Source organism: Eurosta solidaginis, chromosome 1 (genome assembly GCF_040869045.1).
Source record: "Eurosta solidaginis isolate ZX-2024a chromosome 1, ASM4086904v1, whole genome shotgun sequence".
In the NCBI taxonomy this organism is placed as follows: Eukaryota; Metazoa; Arthropoda; class Insecta; order Diptera; family Tephritidae; genus Eurosta; species Eurosta solidaginis.
This window is the reverse complement of record NC_090319.1, coordinates 306,021,748-306,038,837: the sequence shown is the minus strand read 5'-3', so window position 1 is coordinate 306,038,837 and position 17,090 is coordinate 306,021,748. Positions and strand designations below refer to the sequence as shown.

At 39.9% G+C, this 17,090-nt stretch overlaps 1 protein-coding gene across 4 annotated transcripts; it reads right to left on the bottom strand.

Annotated features, from left to right (window-relative positions):
* Positions 1 to 1,497: 1,497 nt before the first annotated feature.
* Positions 1,498 to 14,983, bottom strand: Rox8 (TIA1 cytotoxic granule associated RNA binding protein Rox8). Of its 4 annotated transcripts, XM_067761394.1 has the most exons (7): positions 14,859 to 14,890; positions 11,277 to 11,499; positions 5,646 to 6,688; positions 4,671 to 5,567; positions 4,500 to 4,602; positions 2,828 to 3,113; positions 1,498 to 2,613 (listed from the first exon to the last, which is right to left on the bottom strand). In XM_067761394.1, the coding sequence occupies exons 3-6, from the start codon at positions 5,880 to 5,882 to the stop codon at positions 2,953 to 2,955; spliced, it is 1,398 nt and encodes a 465-aa protein (XP_067617495.1). In that variant the 5' UTR covers positions 5,883 to 6,688; positions 11,277 to 11,499; positions 14,859 to 14,890; the 3' UTR covers positions 1,498 to 2,613; positions 2,828 to 2,952. The 4 variants fall into 4 exon arrangements, with proteins under 4 accessions (XP_067617495.1, XP_067617493.1, XP_067617494.1 ...); XM_067761392.1 differs by lacking the exon at positions 11,277 to 11,499 and having other exon boundaries at positions 14,859 to 14,983; XM_067761393.1 differs by lacking the exons at positions 11,277 to 11,499; positions 14,859 to 14,890 and adding an exon at positions 14,672 to 14,848.
* Between the last annotated feature and the right edge of the window lie 2,107 nt (positions 14,984 to 17,090).

The window sequence follows — 17,090 nt, the reverse complement described above, 5'->3', positions numbered from 1 at the left end:
TGGGAGGGACGAAACAAATTAAATGGGGTCACACTGAAATGACAGTCTTTGGTCGGGAAAAATCCCGAGTCGCTCCGGTACATAGAACCGACTGCCTTGGGAAGAATTTAAGAAAAGAATTAATCTTGTTCTTTAATTGACTCACCTCTCCTTCTTCAACTGACTCTCTTTACTGATCTTCTATCCGTTTTTCTTGCCACCTCCTATTTCCTCAAAGTATAGAACCTAATATTATTACTGTACTACCTACCCTTGCAATGTCCCCTTTATTCTTATTTCTGTTGTGTGTCCCTACGCTAAGCTCTTTAAAATTTATTGTAACCATTAAGTCTTATTTTACAAATTATCTATTGTTTATCTAAGTTATTGAAACATTTTTTGAATTTTCGCCTTTGTTCTGTCACTGTTCTGCCTAGCACTATAAAATAATTTTGTCAAATTGTTGTTAGGAAAAATTTAATAAAATACAAATACAAAATGCAAATACTTCATTATTTTGGTCTTAAAAATCTACATATTTGCTTTTAATGTCCTTTCGCGCTATGAACTCGTTTTAACATGATTCACAGCTAATCGGGTATATAAATAAGAAAAGGATACTTTTTTATTCCGACGGGCCCGATGTACTTCAAAAATCTAGGTAATATCTTGTAGGCATGTCATCATAACGCCTTTGGTCGTAGCCGTAGCCAATCAATTGGTTTTTGGTTTTCAGCCATACGAATAAGTTGGCGAATTTATTGGCATGGTGAGTTCTAGTTTGTGTTAGTTGTTATAAATTTTTTTTTTTGTTCATTTTAATGAAATTATTATAATTTTGAAATTAAGACACCCGTAATCGATGGCAATAGATAGGTTGAAGTATATAATATGGTTATTAGACTGGGTCGATTTATTAACCGATATCGCGCCATCGAATTTTCGATAGGATTTGGGCTCAGGAAAAAAAAGTTCCACTACGCATACCCAAAAAAATAATTTTCGAGCCTGCGAAAAAAAAATGGCGAAAGAGTCAATTTTTCGACCAAAACATAAACCCAAATATATATTTTTTTTTTGTTCAAAAAACTGTTGTAAATATTTTGGCGATAGTTTAAAAAAAATTAAATATTTTTTGGGTTTTGGGTTTTGGTCGAAAAATTTACCCCTTCGTCATTTTTTTCGCAGGTTCGAAAATTATTTTTTTGGGTATGCGTAGTGGAACTTTTTTTTCCTGAGCCCAAATTCTATCGAAAATTCGATGGCGCGATATCGGTAAACTTTCGTCCATACAAATCGACCCAGGTTAATGGTTATGACTAAGTCGTTTTGGTAAGTCTACCTCTAGCCTAATACAAAAGCATGTTTACCAACTCTGACCTTATATGTTTGAAAAAATCAGCTTACATGTAGTGTTATGTATACTAAAATTGAAATGTGTCTTGCTGCTAATGTGAGCGCAAGTTTACGGGCCGCGGTGTTTGTCCAAATGGTAATTTACTAAATAACTGTTTAAAATTGTTGTTGCATGATTTTATTTTATTTTCAATATTCTCTGCATGTACATATGTATATCATCGCATTCACTGTTTTTTTTTTTGTAATAATTTTATTTCATGGTTTTTGTTTTACGGTTGCATCCATTCAACGTATTCATCACCTCTTACTTATTAACTATGTTTTTTTTTTGTTGTCAGATACTAATTTGCGCCTTACAAACACGCAAATGTACTATTGAGTAGCAATCAGACTTACTTTTTGCAAAGCGAGTCTCACACCACTGTTATTTTAATTGTTTCATTTTAATTAAATATCCTAACTTGTTTAATTTAAATGTAGAAAGGATTTAATCATCTATTCTACCAGCCCGTCAAGTTCCACTTGCAGCAGTTTTTTACAACAGTGTATTTTTTTTGGTATCCGGATTGATGGGACTCTTATGTTACATTGCTTTCAAAATAGTTTCGAAATTACGTGCCTTTTCGTTCACTGTAACTGAAAAGTAAAAAAAAGGTCTCGCTATTGTGGTTAAGTAAAGTTGCTTACAAATCTTAACTTAATAGCAAAGTGAGTGTTTTTGTTGCTGTTGCATTGTCCTTTCAACTTTATGTAGTTACATACATATATCATCTTCGATCATATAATATAATTAAGTTCTCTTTATTTTAAATATAACCTATTTAACAACGATCTAGTTACTAAACATTTTTTATATTATATTCTTTGTTTTTCTTACTCTGCCTTTTTTTGAAATTTTAGCGAATATTACAAGCTTTTAAGTTTACTTTGTATGTTGCTGTTTTTGTTTATTTTTATTCGTTATGAGAAACTAGTTTATATTTTTCACATATGCAGATGAACAACTTCGGTTGAAATGCTCTGCCTTCATACTTAATATTTCCGCTGCAGTATTTCTCCCTGTTTGTGTCATCTTTAAATTCCTATTTTATCCTAGCATTTTTTTGTTTGTTTAGTTTACGTCTATTTACGCAGTCAATCAATCATCAATCCAATATTAAATACAAAAATGGCTTCGATCCATTTTTGTTCTGTTTAGCGTCACTTTGTTACATTTTCGATTGTTGCAGTTGTTTGGGGGTAGCATTATAAAAATATTATGCGAACAATGTTGGCCTTGATTATTTGGAAAAACAAAGACTTATTGGTTAGCAATTTTCACATTTTTTGGCATTATCCGTTTTTCTTTTGACGCTTATATGTTCAAACACGTAAATTGTCTATAGAGACTTAAACTAACATACCAAAGTGTTTTTAATTTTACATACAAAAATTTAGGTGCATACATATAAGCTTCAAAAGAAACAATGGCAATTTCAAGCGGTCTTACATTGTCTTATTTATTTTTTGGACATGTTATAGTGTATAATCGCTTCATGTTTTTTTAATGCCTTTTAATATATTAACCCTCCGTATCACCCATTTGTTGCAACAATTATGACGGGCATATCAGTTTCATTGGCCCTGGTATTGTGGCATGGCAGCGCTATACATCATTTGTGGGCCTAGGGAACCATTTGCAGCAGCAGCAGCTGTGGCGGCAGCTGCTGTTACTCCGGGCATAACAGCACCTGGTACACCCCAGGCAACGTTCGGCTGTACCATGCGATAACCAGCTGCTCAAATGAAATGTAAACCAAAATAAAAAAAAAATTTAAATTAGTATGTAAGCAAGTTTATATAAATAAGTTTACGTATGGAATAAATATATTGTTAATATAGTAGTTAAAAGGCAGATCACGTATTAGTGCTCAATCGTTCTAGCCAGAGGAAACATCAGCTTCGAAATAAGATATTAGTTAGAAACTTGGTATACAGTTTTATTCGTTCTTAATAAGCCAGCAGTTGGGAGTGGTGGTGCAGATCGACCCCAGCGGGTTAGGGGGGTCAGAATATACCCGCGGCAGGTATGCCTGTCGTAAGAGGCGACTAAAATACCAGATTCAAGGGGCTGTGTAGCGCAACCCCATCAGGTTGCCAGCGCAATATATAACTTCTCCAAACCTAATTGTCAACCTCACCTATCCGCGGCGAATCCTTTTTCACTAACAGACGAGGCTCTGGCGAGCTCCTCATGGAACTTGGGGGTGGGGTGCGAGGGATGGCCTGAATGTTTAATGTGGCCATATAAATCGTTCCCGAGATGGTCGGGCTAGCACCTCAATGGTGCTGTGTTACCGGAGCGTACCGTATCTGTAACCGGCAAAGGACCATCACATCGATAACGCTCCCCAAAGCCTTCGGGGAGAAACCTTATCGCTACAACAACAACAACAACAACAACAACAACAGTGGCGCAGATCCCTCATCCACTCCAACCACCAAGTTTTTAGTTAAGAGGGGAAATAATAAAGTATTGCTCCAGACAACATATCGAAATTTTAATTGTAAACAGATGTAAATCGCAGTTCCATATTCCCAGAGTGTATGATACCTCAAAACATTTGGTAAGATTAGGCAAAATTATACATTTTGAATACTACAAAAGTCATAGCACGAAACTCGTTGAAGGTATCAGAAGTAATAATGGCAAGGAGTTTGGACCTGTGTATCTTGTTTGCAAGCTTTCTAAAACAAAATTTTACCTATGAACAGAATCATAAACATACTTCATTTGCCTCATGATATATATGTATACTAGGGCGGGTGAAATTGTATGGGAAAAAAACTTCAGGTACACATCTAGTTTCTGAATCTATGGGTCATACTGAGTAATATTGTCCATTGGACCATAAGTCTGAAATAAATTTCTTCGAGCCTCCTAATTTTGTTAGACAATTTTATATCCCAATACAATATTGCTCAGTATAACCCATAGATTCAGAAACTGGATGTGCACTTGAAGTTTTTTTCCCCATACAATTTGACCCGCCCTAATGTATACGTATGTTTTTTCCATAATTTGTATTATTTCGATATTATATTATTTTATACTGGCCAAACGATTCTAAAAAGTGAGTGTCGTCTTTTGGGTACTATACTAACGATATACATTTACATACCTCCAGCTTGTTGAGCACTAGCATAAGTATATGGATAATATCCTTGTTGCATATATTGTGTCTGCATTTGGGCGGCTGGATAGCCCTGTAATTGTGTAAATAACTAAGCAAATATATATAGTTTTAATCATTATTAGAAAAAGGTATATACAAATAATAAGTTAAGCTTACTGTAGTCGGCGGGTACCAATAACCCATTTGTTGGTATGCTGCCGCATAAGGATATTGCGCAGCTGCAGCTAATTGTTGTTGTGTCATTATTTGTGCAGGTAAACCTGCACCTGCCGCAGCTGCATTTGCTACTGCAGCGGCGGCCGCTGCTTGTTGTGGCGTTGTTGGTAAACCAGGCGATATAATAGTACCAGCGGCAGCGGCTGCTGCGGCGGCTGCAGCTGCTACGCCCGCTGACGCTGCATTCACATTGTTCATTGAATTGTCACCGCCATTTTCTTTACCCCAAAAACATTTCACTTGATTACCATGCACCTCCGAATTATGCGTATGCTCAATAGCGCGTGCTGCTGATTCTTTTGTAACAAACTTAATAAAAGCATAGCCTTTATCCTTGAAAACACGTACATCTTGTATGAGGCCGAATTGTATGAAATGTTTATGCATTAATTCATCGCTGATAACATTCGGCGGGAAGCCCCCACAATAAACTGTGGTATTTGTTGGACTTGATTGATTATATACCTCTTCAAAGGTATGTCGTATATTATTCTTCATACCCATACCGCTAGCAGATTTTGTAGTTTCACGTGGTGGTGGTAGCTTTCTTGTGGACCAATTCGTTCGTATTGAACGTGAACCAATCCATTGGCCGTTCATTGCTTGTATCGCATTTTCCGCTTCTGCTTTCTTTACAAATGACACAAAAGCATAGCCTTTTGATTTCATTGTTTGTGGATCACGTACAATGCGACAATTTGATATTTCACCAAATGGTGCAAATGCCTCACGTAATGTCTCTGTTTCAATTTCTGGACTTAAATCACCAACAAATATGTGATGATGTGAACTAATATCTGTTTTTGGCTGATTTCCAGGACTAGTGGCCCAATTAACCTAAACAAATGCAAACAATTGTTTTTTTTTTTTAATTTAACTTCAACTATTAATTATATATGCATGTATGAGTTTTACCTTAATTTCTTTATCAAGAAACAAACGTTTATTCATTGCAGTAAGTGCAGTGGTTGCCGACTGGTATGTTGAGTATTCAATGAATGCATATGGATCATTGCCGGGCTCTCTTATTATCTTACAGTTTTTGACGGGTCCCATTTGACTAAATAATGCAATCAGTAACTCTTCAGATACTGATTGGTCTAAATTTCCAACGTACAACGTTTTTGGTTGCGACTCGTCCATCATATACATTTGGTGAAAATTTATTTGTATTTAAAATTTGTGGTTATATTAACTCAAATTTTTTCTGTTCTTATTATTTTTCTTTGCTACCACTTTAACAATCGATTGTTATGATCACAAAAATAAATATGTAAGATCGGTTATATATTTTTGTTGTTGATTGTGATTCGTCAATTTTTTAAGGTTTTTCAAAACAGTCATACAACTGTTTGATATCACTTTTCGTCGTCAATTTTTTTGATTGTATAGTTTTATCATTGTCTAGATTGTGCGCAATCATTCATCCAGGATCCGTCTACTTTGCATCAAACAAATCTGAGTATTAAACCATATATTTCAATTTAATAATTTGTTCCAACACTTTCACTGTAGCTTTTTTCTTTTTACAATTCCTTTTAATTAATCATATGACCATGAATAAAGGAATCGTCTATTTAAGTAAATGGATGGGCAAAAAGTTGTTCAGGTCTTTATTTTGCTTAGTGTGTTTTACCTTTTTTTTCACTCTATGCATATATCCTGTATAATTTTCATTATAAAAATCATGTCTATTTACTCTATTGTCTAAGTGTTGTGTATTTATCCATAATCAATGCTTCTTTCGGACTATTCTTGTGAATTTGATTCAACATCTACTACACACATGTACAATTCTCGTCTTGTGTCTGCTAATTTTGTAAAATATTAAGTTATCTCAGTAGTTCTTTCATATAGCAAAATAGTTTTAAAGATGTGGCTGGAATAGTCCACCGGTCGAGAAGTATATAGTTAATATCGGTTTAGTAGAAAACAAGCTTAAGGTGTACTTTCGGTATCTACAAAAAATAAAAGAAGTAAAATGTATTAAATAATTTCAATAATCATAATTTTTTTCTTTTTGAAGTCGAGTCGAGAGATTTTTAATTACGGGAAAGAAGGGACTACCGACCCCCCAGCGGGTTAGGAGGCTTAGAATATACCCGCGGCCTAGCCTGCCATAAAAGGCGACTAAAATACCCGTGGCGAATCCTGTTTGTTTAACATCCGAGGTTCAGACGACCCCAAGCTGCTTATGGTTCTAGGGGAAGTGAGGGCGAAATGGCCTTGAAGGTTCTATGTGGTCATGCTAAATTCTTCCCCAGATGGTCGGGCTAGTACCTTAATTGTGCTTGCATCGAGCAAAAAACCATCAACATCGATAACACTCTCCAAGGCCTTCGAGGAGTGTCCTTATCGCTACAACAACAAGGGACTGCGGCCATTTTTTATCCCCCCAGCGGGTTAGGGGATCAGAATATACCCGCGGTAGGTATGCCTGTCGTAAGAGGCGACTAAAATACCAGATTGAAGGGGCTGTGTAGCGCAACCCTTCAGGTTGCCAGCGCAATATATAGCTTCTCCAAAACCAATTGTCAACCTCACCTATCCGCGGCGAATCCTGTTTCACTAACAGACGAGGCTCTGGCGACCCCAAGCTCCTTATGGAACTTGGGGGTGGGGAGGGAGGGAATGGCATGAAGGTTTAATGTGGCCACATAAATCGTTCCCGAGATGGTCGGGCTAGCACCTTAATGGTGCTATGGTACCGGAGCGTACCGGATCTGTATCCGGAAAAGGACCATCACATCGATAACACTCCCCAAAGCCTTCGGGGAGCAACCTTATCGCTACAACAACAACAACAACAGCCATTTTTTATAACAATTCTCATTTTGTGCTCCAACCATTGGTTAGTAACAGTTTGAGCAGCAACAAATTTAGATTTGCAGTCACATACAGGCAGCGCTGACGGTTGCTCTCAATTAATGATTTGGTTTTTTTAAGGTCAAGTTGAATTATTCCGAATCCAAATTATTGCTTACATACTATGAGAATTTATTCTTAACGGCCGAAGTGTTGTGGTGATATCCACCTATTTGGAAAGACGTTTTTTCAATTAGAAACAAGCGTTTCTAAGCGGGGTCGCTTCACGGCAGTGATTTGGAAAGCACCACGAGCGTATTTCTGTTTTTGTTTAATTTTTACATATCAAAACTACGTTCGCCACCAGAAGGAGTTACTATCGTTTCTTACGTCGATGACTGCACAATAATGGCCACAGGACCGGCTCCAAAGATCGATGAGCTTTGCAACACAATAAACCGCTACCTCCTCGCCTCGCGAAACCTGGCATTATCACCGACTAAATCATCCGCGACCCTATTTACAACTTGGACGTCCCAAATGTCGACCATTTTGAACATCCACGTCGATGGCACTACGCTACCGACTGTCCTACACCCCAAAATCTTGGGTGTGACGTTTTATCAGGATCTACATTTTGGTGAGCACGCAGCCACAATTGTTCCGAAAATCCAGAGCAGTAATAAAATCCTCAAATCCCTTGCTGGCACTACTTGGGGAAAAGACAAAGAAACGCTCATTACCACATACAAAGCAATTGGCCAGCCGTTTCCGTGCTACGCGTCCCCTATATGGTCGCCAAGCCTAAAAACTACCCACTAGAAGAAGCTATAGGCCTGCCAAAATACTGCGCTCAGAACCGCCACGGGCTGTCCTCTTATGTCCCCAGAAGACCATCTACATAATGAGGCGATAATACTCCCCATCAGGGAGAGAAATGAGATGCTAACGAAACAGTTCCTGTTGAATACCCAGAAACCTGGGCATCCCAACAGACATCTGATTGACGAACCAGCACCGCCTAGGGGCCTAAAGAGTCATCTCCGTAAGCATTTTGAGGAAATACGGCACCTGAGAACCCAGCCGTATGAAGCGAAAAAACACAAGCAGGTCCTTGGTGAACTCCACAAAGAGGCGTCGGACCTTTATGCCGGGTATTGCCCGGTGAATCCAGTACTCGGGGAACAGTACCCAAAACTTGCGGAAGAGGAACGCATACTCCCCAGGGAAACGCGAGTAACTCTGGCCCAACTTCGTTCTGGATACTGTAACAGGTTAAACTCTTACATATCCAGAATCAACCCCGACATACAAAATGTATGCCCCGCTGGCAATGTGTCCCCACATGACACCAACCATCGCTTTAATTGTAATGTGGAACCAACGCCTCTAACACCCCTTTCATTATGGTCCACCCCTGTCGAAACAGCAAGTTTCCTTGGACTCCCGTTAGAGGATATTGATGACAATTTGTGATCGGTCGCTTCTATTAGGTGGGGCGAAACATTACTACAACAAAAACAACAGCGTATTTCTGCTATAAAAAGCTTCTCACGTGCTTTGTAGATTCCGTTCGGAGCCGGTTTAATATATCTAGGTCGTCTCATGTTGTTGTTGTTGTTGTAGCGATATGGTTGCTCCCCGAAGGCTTTGGGGAGTGTTATCGATGTGATGGTCCTTTGTCGGACACAGATCCGGTACGCTCTGGTACAACAGCACCATTAAGGTGCTAGCCCGATCATCTCGGGAACGATTTATGTGGCCACATTAAACCTTCAGGCCATCCCCTCCCTCCCAACCCCAAGTTCCATGAGGAGCTTTGGGTCGCCAGAGCCTCGTCTGTTAGTGAAACAGGATACGCCGCGGATAGGTGAGGTTGACAATTGGGTTTGGAGAAGCTATATATTGCGCTGGCAACCTGAAGGGTTGCCCTACACAGCCCCTTGAATCTGGTATTTTAGTCGCCTCTTACGACAGGCATACCTACCGCGGGTATATTCTGATCCCCTACCCGCTAATTTGTTGGAAAAAGGAGTACGATCCAAATTGGAAGAGAAACCCGGCCGTAATCTCCTCGGAGGTATAACGCTTGTTATGTTCTTTTTTTACTATAAGGATGGAACGGTCTGAAATAACGTTTATTCGGCGTACTTTTTGTTGATCTGATACCATTCTGTCATTCCCTAGGTATCTCTATAGATCTATAATTTTTTGAGATCAAAAAAATTATCAGTTCGGCTGGGGCCGTATTACGTTTTACCATCCTTGATAGAAGCTAGTTTTTTTATAAATCACAATAGCTCTCAAATGGTGGATCGGATTATTAATATTATGTGAACTATCGACAAATATTACTTTTGTTCGATGTATATGATATCCGGTCCATTCCGGTTAATATGACCACATTGAACCTTCTAGGCTATCCTCCACCCCCTAGTTCCAGTGGGTCGCCAGTGCCACGCGTTATATTTGGAACAGGACGGCTCTGGATCTGTGAGGTTTACAATTGGTTTGTGAATGCTGTGAAAAAGCTCTGTAGTGCGCTTAAAAATCCGTTGTTGTTTTATTGATGATAGACACTCCCGGAGGGTTTTGGAAAGTGTTATCGATATTGATGGCCTTCTGCCGGATATAACCGCCAGACTAATAAAAAGCTTTTATACGTTCACCCAGGCACGTTACTGCAAGACTTAAAAGGTTGGCAGACATCGGTCAAACCAGAAGAATTAAACAATCGATGAGCTATATAATAAAAAAAAAAAACGATTACACTGCTACAACAACAACCCTGATATCTCCAGGTTTTGCGAGACTGCTCCCCATTAGGGAGAGACATTTTCAGCGGGTTATGGGATCAGAATATACCCGCGGTAGGTATGCCTGTCGTAAGAGGTGACCACATTCAAGGGGCTGTGTAGCGCAACCCTTCAGGCTGCCAGCGTTCTACAAAACTAATTGTCAACCTCACCAATCCGCGGCGAATCCTGTTTCACTAACAGACGAGGCTCTGGCGACCCCAAGCTCCTCATGGTACTTGGGAGTGGGGAGGGAGGGAATGGCCAGAAGGTTTAATGTGGCCACATAAATTGTTCCCGAGATGGTCGGGCTAGCACCTTAATGGTACCGGATCTGTATCCGGCAAAGGACCATCACATTGATAACACTCTCCAAAGCCTTCGGGGAGCAACCTTATCGCTACAACAACAACAGGGAGAGAAATAAAATCCTGAACAAACAGTTTCTGATGATTAGCTAGAAACCTGCCGCGGGTATATTCTAAACCCCTAACCCACTTTGGGTAGGCAATTTCATCTTCTTGCATAGATAAGAATCCCTGAATGTTTGGGGTGTTTTGCAAAATTCATAGTCCTTTGAGGGATACAGATCCAGGACATTCCGGAATTTCACACCATTGAGCTGTGATGAACTTGGCGTCACCAAAGCTTTACTGTTAAATAAACAAAATTCACGTGGATAGGTGAGGTTGAAAATTGGATTGGAGAAGTTATTAATTGCGTTGGCAATACTTTGAGAGGGCCACACTACACAATCCCCTTCACATTAACGAACCTCGCTGTCTTTTCTGAGGATTGCTACGCGGTATTCAGGCGGGGTTTTCAGGTTGATACAATATGCCTAGACTTCTCCAAGGCATTCGAAAAAATTTCTCATAAAATTTTAATTGCGAAATTAGCTTGTTATGGGTTCCACTCTACGTTCCTACAGTGGATTAAATCTTACCTGCACAACAGAAGTAATGTTGTAAATATTGACGGTGTTTATTCGAAACCAGTTTGGGCCACCTCTGGAGTGCCCCAGGGCAGTATTCTGGGCCCTTTACTATTTATTTTCTTCATTAATGACATTAGCTCTTGCTTCTCATCTACCAAATTTCTGCTTTATGCTGATGATCTCAAGATCCTTTCTGAGATCAGTTGTTATAATGATGTCGTTGTTCTTCAATCTGAGATTAATAAGCTTTATATCTGGTGTGTTAAGAACAGTCTTTTCCTTAATATAACTAAGTGCCACACTGTGACGTATGGTAAACTGCTGAGCCCACTTCATACCTCCTATCATATTGCAGAAACCTTTCTTCGAACGACTTTTGAAGTTAAAGACTTGGCGGTATACTTCGACTCAAAGTTTAATTTTAACACTCACGTCAGCTTCACAATTTCTAAGGCGCTTTCAATGCTTGCTTTTGTCAGACGCCATTCCGCAAACTTCTCTGACCCCTACACACTCAAGTTTTATATACGTCCTTTGTGCGGTCCAAACTTGAGTATGCGGCTTTCATTTGGCGGCCCTACCACGCAGTTCACATCAACCGCCTGGAGCGGGTTCAAAAAATCTTTAGGCGCTTCGCGCTTATTTCATTACGTTTCTCTGAACCGATCCCGTCTTATGAGTCTCGATGCCAACTAATATCCTTACTATCCCTAAACAAGCGCAGAATTCTTTGGCCTCGTTGTTCATTTTCGATCTTTTCAGGGGCAAAATTGACTGCGTTGCTTCTTGAAAGACTATGCTTAAATACTCCCTGTAGAAACCTCCGCCACTTTGAAATCTTTTTCATAGGGCTGAGTAGAACTGTTTATAACTCACAAGCGCCTATTAACAGAGCCCTATCAGAAATTAATTGCTTCTCAAGTGTTTTGGATATTGATTTCTCCGACTCAAAATACGCTTTTCAACTTAAACTAAAAAATTACTTAATCTGTAATAATATAAATTCTTTTTGCTAGAGTTCTCCATAGCTTAATATAAGCTGGTCTATGTAATTTAGTCATAAGTGTCTGTACTAAACATTTGTTACTAGACTAAATAAATAAATAGATAAATAGAATAACCGGCGTGAAGGGTTTCATTTGCTACCAAAGAAATGAGTGAGAACGATCACATTTGCGAATCACATAGAAGACTCGAATATGATCAATAATTTTTTTGAAATGCAGTACGCACTGAAAATTCATATGCCTCGCAGCTATTTCGGAGTTGCCATAAAACATTAGGCCCGGTCCGCCTAGGGAAAACTAAGGAGCACAACGTAAATTGGAAGGGAACCTTGACTTAATTCTCCTCGGAGGCAAATCAAGCCAAGTATTTACTCCTTCTTATAGAGGTTTAAACCGACATGATCAAAGTATCCGAAGTTTAGCCAAGGCAGTGCTAACAACTCTCAAGTGAAATGGTTATTTACTGGATGTTACGTTAAAGGCTTCTCAAGATTTTTGTGAGTGGACGTACCTTATGATTAGGACAAAGTACCTTTACATGAACATTACATTGCTTTTATTGCTTGGCTGTGGCAGCCTTCTATTTCAGGTCGAAAATGATATCGATATATTGAGTCTATTGTGACGTGGTAAATTTGGCATTCCGATTTTTAATTGTAGGATCTGCCACGCTAGGTATAACGGCTTAAGTTTAAATATCTAGTTATTTATGACAGTACCTGTTCTAACTAGATTACCAAACAAATAGCGGTCGGCATTTCATTTAAAGGATACTCAACCACCCGGCTAGCAACCCACGTTATTGTCGCAATTACACTCCCGAAAATTGAGGAAATGTTGCGGAGATGGGTGGTATTTTGCCGAATATGAATTAGATAGTAGAACCATGAAGTACTAGCCCGATGGCCGCAGGACAGATTCATTTGAGCCACTGTACATTAGCGCCTGTGAATATTAGTGGCTGTTACAAGTCATGCCTTCCCGATACACAAGGGGTTGTGTAGCGCAACCCTTTCAAGCGGTTGCCAGCGGAATATATACATATATATATTCTCTAAACCAATCGTCAATCTCACCTACCCGTAGCGAATCCCCTTCCTTTAACAGCCGAGGCTCTGGTTCTTATGGACATAGGGTGTGGGAGGTTGCATGTGGTCATACCAAATAGTTCCCGAGATGGTCGGTGTAGTACCTTGTTGTTTTTGTGGCAATTAAGACACTCCCCAAAGGCCTTGGGAGCTATTTGCCCCCTAACCCGCTGGGTGGGCTAGTACCCTAATGGTGCTTGTTACCGGGATTGCATCCGGCAAAGGACCATCGAAAACACTCCCCAATGCCTTCGGAGAGTATCCTTATCGTTAAAGCAACAACGACAACATGCTTTTCCGCGGGGATTTTCTAAGCCTTATAGCCCGCGTAGCAACCGACCAACCGCCAATCGTTCCCAAACACGCCTTAAAGTTTGGATTGTTCTCGACATAAAAGTTACGTGCCGAATGTAATCTCTGCGTAATTCCTGAAAATCTTGTGCTTTTTCTCCACCAATTGTTTGGCCCATGCATAACCGTTCCAATAAACATGAATTATTCCAATCAGTCTGAAGAAAGCTTATATTAAAAAGGTGCTATCTAATTTAGTTGGGCTGTTGTGCATGCGTGCGTGCTAAGCATAATCATATTCACAAAGTAGTGTGTGATCTTAGCAATACGAAAAATGTACACCAAATGAACACGCAAGCCGCAAACATCTTCAGAAATAGCCCAGCTGCACGAGACATGGACTCCCATGATTCACGTATATGTATGTACTTCTAGTTTAGTTATACGCGTCTAATAAATGAATTACATTTTATGCAGTATTACTTACAATTTAATTAAATGCCCCACCGCCATGCAAAACTTTCAACCCAAGAAAACAGTGAACGACTTCACAATCTACAGGAAAAACTTTTTAATATGAAACGAAATCAACGAGAATGAATTACGATGACAGGAACAGGAATGATAGGCACGGACTCGCAGAAAAATGAAACGAAGCAAATTTGCAAACCGGGTATAAATTATCATACCATCACGTTTACTCGCACACACTTCTATATTAAAAAAGAAGGTAATAGAAACATTAAAATAAGAAACATACACACAAAGGAAGGAAATGAAAGTGATGGTAAAGTAAAGTGAAAAGCGCTACTCCAATACAGGGCTGCATTTGAGAATTTCCACTGTAATAGTGAATGAAGTTTGTTAAATTCAATAATTTTTTTTTTAATTAACAAATATATATGCAGTATGTACATACATACGTGTGAATAATAAAAGAGGTAACACGTATTATTAAAATATACAAATAGCCACTTATCACACAAATCACTATAGTAAAGCAGTAAGAAATATTTACTTAGATCAGTTTAAGTGAAAATAATCGCTCTTTGTATTACTCTTCTATTTTCAGCATCGCACACTGATCCCTTTATCTTTAAAAGGTACAACTACACAATATTCAACTCTATAAGCCATAACCGTTTAATCACATATTAAAATTTATATCACATTACTCCATTTATTATTATATTTAAGTAAATTACCAATTTTCAGCGTTTATTTTATTAGTTAGTTAAAACCAAACCCCGCTTTGTGTCGCGTCGCACAATTTTTAACACACTATTTTTAAAATAAGTTCAAGCGAAGTGGCTACATGTGTGTAGCTTGGCTTTAGTGTCATCCTTTTCTTGCAAATACAAAAAAGGCACTGCCATTTTCAAAAATTGTTTAATAGAGCTGCCAAGCCTCCCATCCTTCATATTTCAAGGTTTCTCTAAAAGTGCCACCACATAAAATTTTTGATGCAGAATCGATCGTTAACCGATAAGTAGATTGTGTTTATATAATCTACTCTGCTGTCAACGCACGCTGTATCTTAAATATTATGTGTTCGGGCCTTAATGGTCGATATACACTGTTTATACACAAAATACATCATCCAGTAGTAGCCGAGACACAATTCGCGAAGCAATGGTATAAACATTCTCCCTATACAACAAAAATACTTGCTAGCATATTTTTTGTCGTATTCATTTGTTATATTGCAGTTTTTACTTGCGAAAAATGTTATAAAAGTTACCAACGAGTGGGAAAATAATTTTACTAGCAAAGTGTGCCAAGGTCACTAGACCTCAAGGAATACACATTGGTGGCATTTCTAGATATAGCGGGCGTCTTCAACAACGTTCTCCCGGAGGCCATCACCTCTGCGCTGACTGATCTGGGGGTGGACGCGTGCGTGGAGTGTGGAGTTTATATACAATCTGCTTACGCGTAGGCAGATTAAAACTGAGCTAGGTGGATGCGTGATCCGCAGACCGGTCGGCAGAGGCAATCCTCAGGGAGGTGTTCTCTCTCCGCTACTTTGGGTGGTTACCATCAACCAACTACTGCGCCTCATGGTATCAGAAGGTCACCAAGTGATCGCGTATTCAGATGACATCTACGTCACCATACGGGGGAAATTTCCGCAAACTCTTTGCAACCTAATGAAAGGGGCACTATCCAAAATTTCGCACTGGGCCACAGCCACAGGCTTGGAAGTCAACCTAGATAAAACCGCGCTTGTCCTCTTACGAGGCGGTACAAAGTACCAAATCTAACACCGCCAAGAATTGGGGGTACGTTTTTAGCGTTTAGCGATCGAGTTGAGTATTTGGGAGTAATTCAGGATAGGAAGCTATTATGGAGTGACCGTGTGGAGCGATGCAAGAAGGCAGCAGCAGCGCTGTTCACCTGCAAGAGGGCAATTGGCACCTCCTGGGCATTCTCCCCCAAGGTGACATACTGGATTTATACAGCCATTGTGCGCCCGATACTTCTTTATGGTGCCTTGGTCTGGTGGCCTGCACTAGCTAAAACTACCTATCTTAAAACGCTTCAAAAGGTGCAACGGAGTTCGGAGCTCTGCATCACCGGGGCTCTCGGCTCCACTCCATCTGAAGCACTCAACACAATGCTATACCTTCCACCTCTTGACCTGGTGGCGAAGGAAATAGCGGTCATCGCCGTTCTACGCATAAGAGAAACAGATCTCTGGTCAAATGGATCTAGTGGACACCCAACAATCCTGGGCACGAACGCCCCAGTCCCAATATCGGTGCGCACTGACTACTGCACGCCAAAAAACATCTTCGTTAAATCCTATAGTATATATATACCATCGCGACAAGACTGGAATACCAGACAACATACGGTACCGGGTCCATCAACATATTCACGGATGGTTCTAAGCTTGACGGGAAGGTGGGAGCAGGCCTCTTTTCGCTGGATATGGGTCTAGAGGTCTCTTTTCGTCTACCAGATTACTGTAGTGTTTACCAAGCGGAAATGCTGGCAATACACAGGGCTGTGAACCATCTAGGGTCTATGCCTAAGGATGGTAAACGGGTGTTTATTTTCTCAGACAGCCAGGCCGCATTAAAGGCCCTGGACTCATTCATCAACAACGCAAAGTCGGTCACTGAATGCCGCAGATCTCTTAACGAGATGGCTCAGCACTTCAGTATCAGCCTTATATGGGTACCTGGGCACAGGGATATTGAAGGCAATTGCAGAGCAGACGAGCTGGCCAGAAGAGGCACCACCGACCATATCCTTCGGGGAAATGATTCGGTAGGCATACCCATGGCCACTTTCAGGCTTCGTGTGAACACGTCCAGCACCTTCACTGTCATTGTCCAGCGCTTAGTAGGCATAGGATGGATATCCTTGGTAAACCTTTTCTACATGACCTCGCTGAGGTCTCTTGCTATGAAGTAAAGGCTCTAGCAAAA

What these genes read in the sequence shown, in the direction of transcription:
- Rox8 (XM_067761392.1), bottom strand. Translation starts at nt 5,882, where the DNA reads ATGTATATGATGGACGAGTCGCAACCAAAAACGTTGTACGTTGGAAAT. An exon ending in TTCTTGATAAAGAAATTAAG is followed by an intron (nt 5,568 to 5,645) that starts GTAAAACTCATA and finishes GCATTTGTTTAG; the next exon opens with GTTAATTGGGCCACTAGTCC. An exon ending in ATTGGTACCCGCCGACTACA is followed by an intron (nt 4,603 to 4,670) that starts GTAAGCTTAACT and finishes ATATTTGCTTAG; the next exon opens with TTATTTACACAATTACAGGG.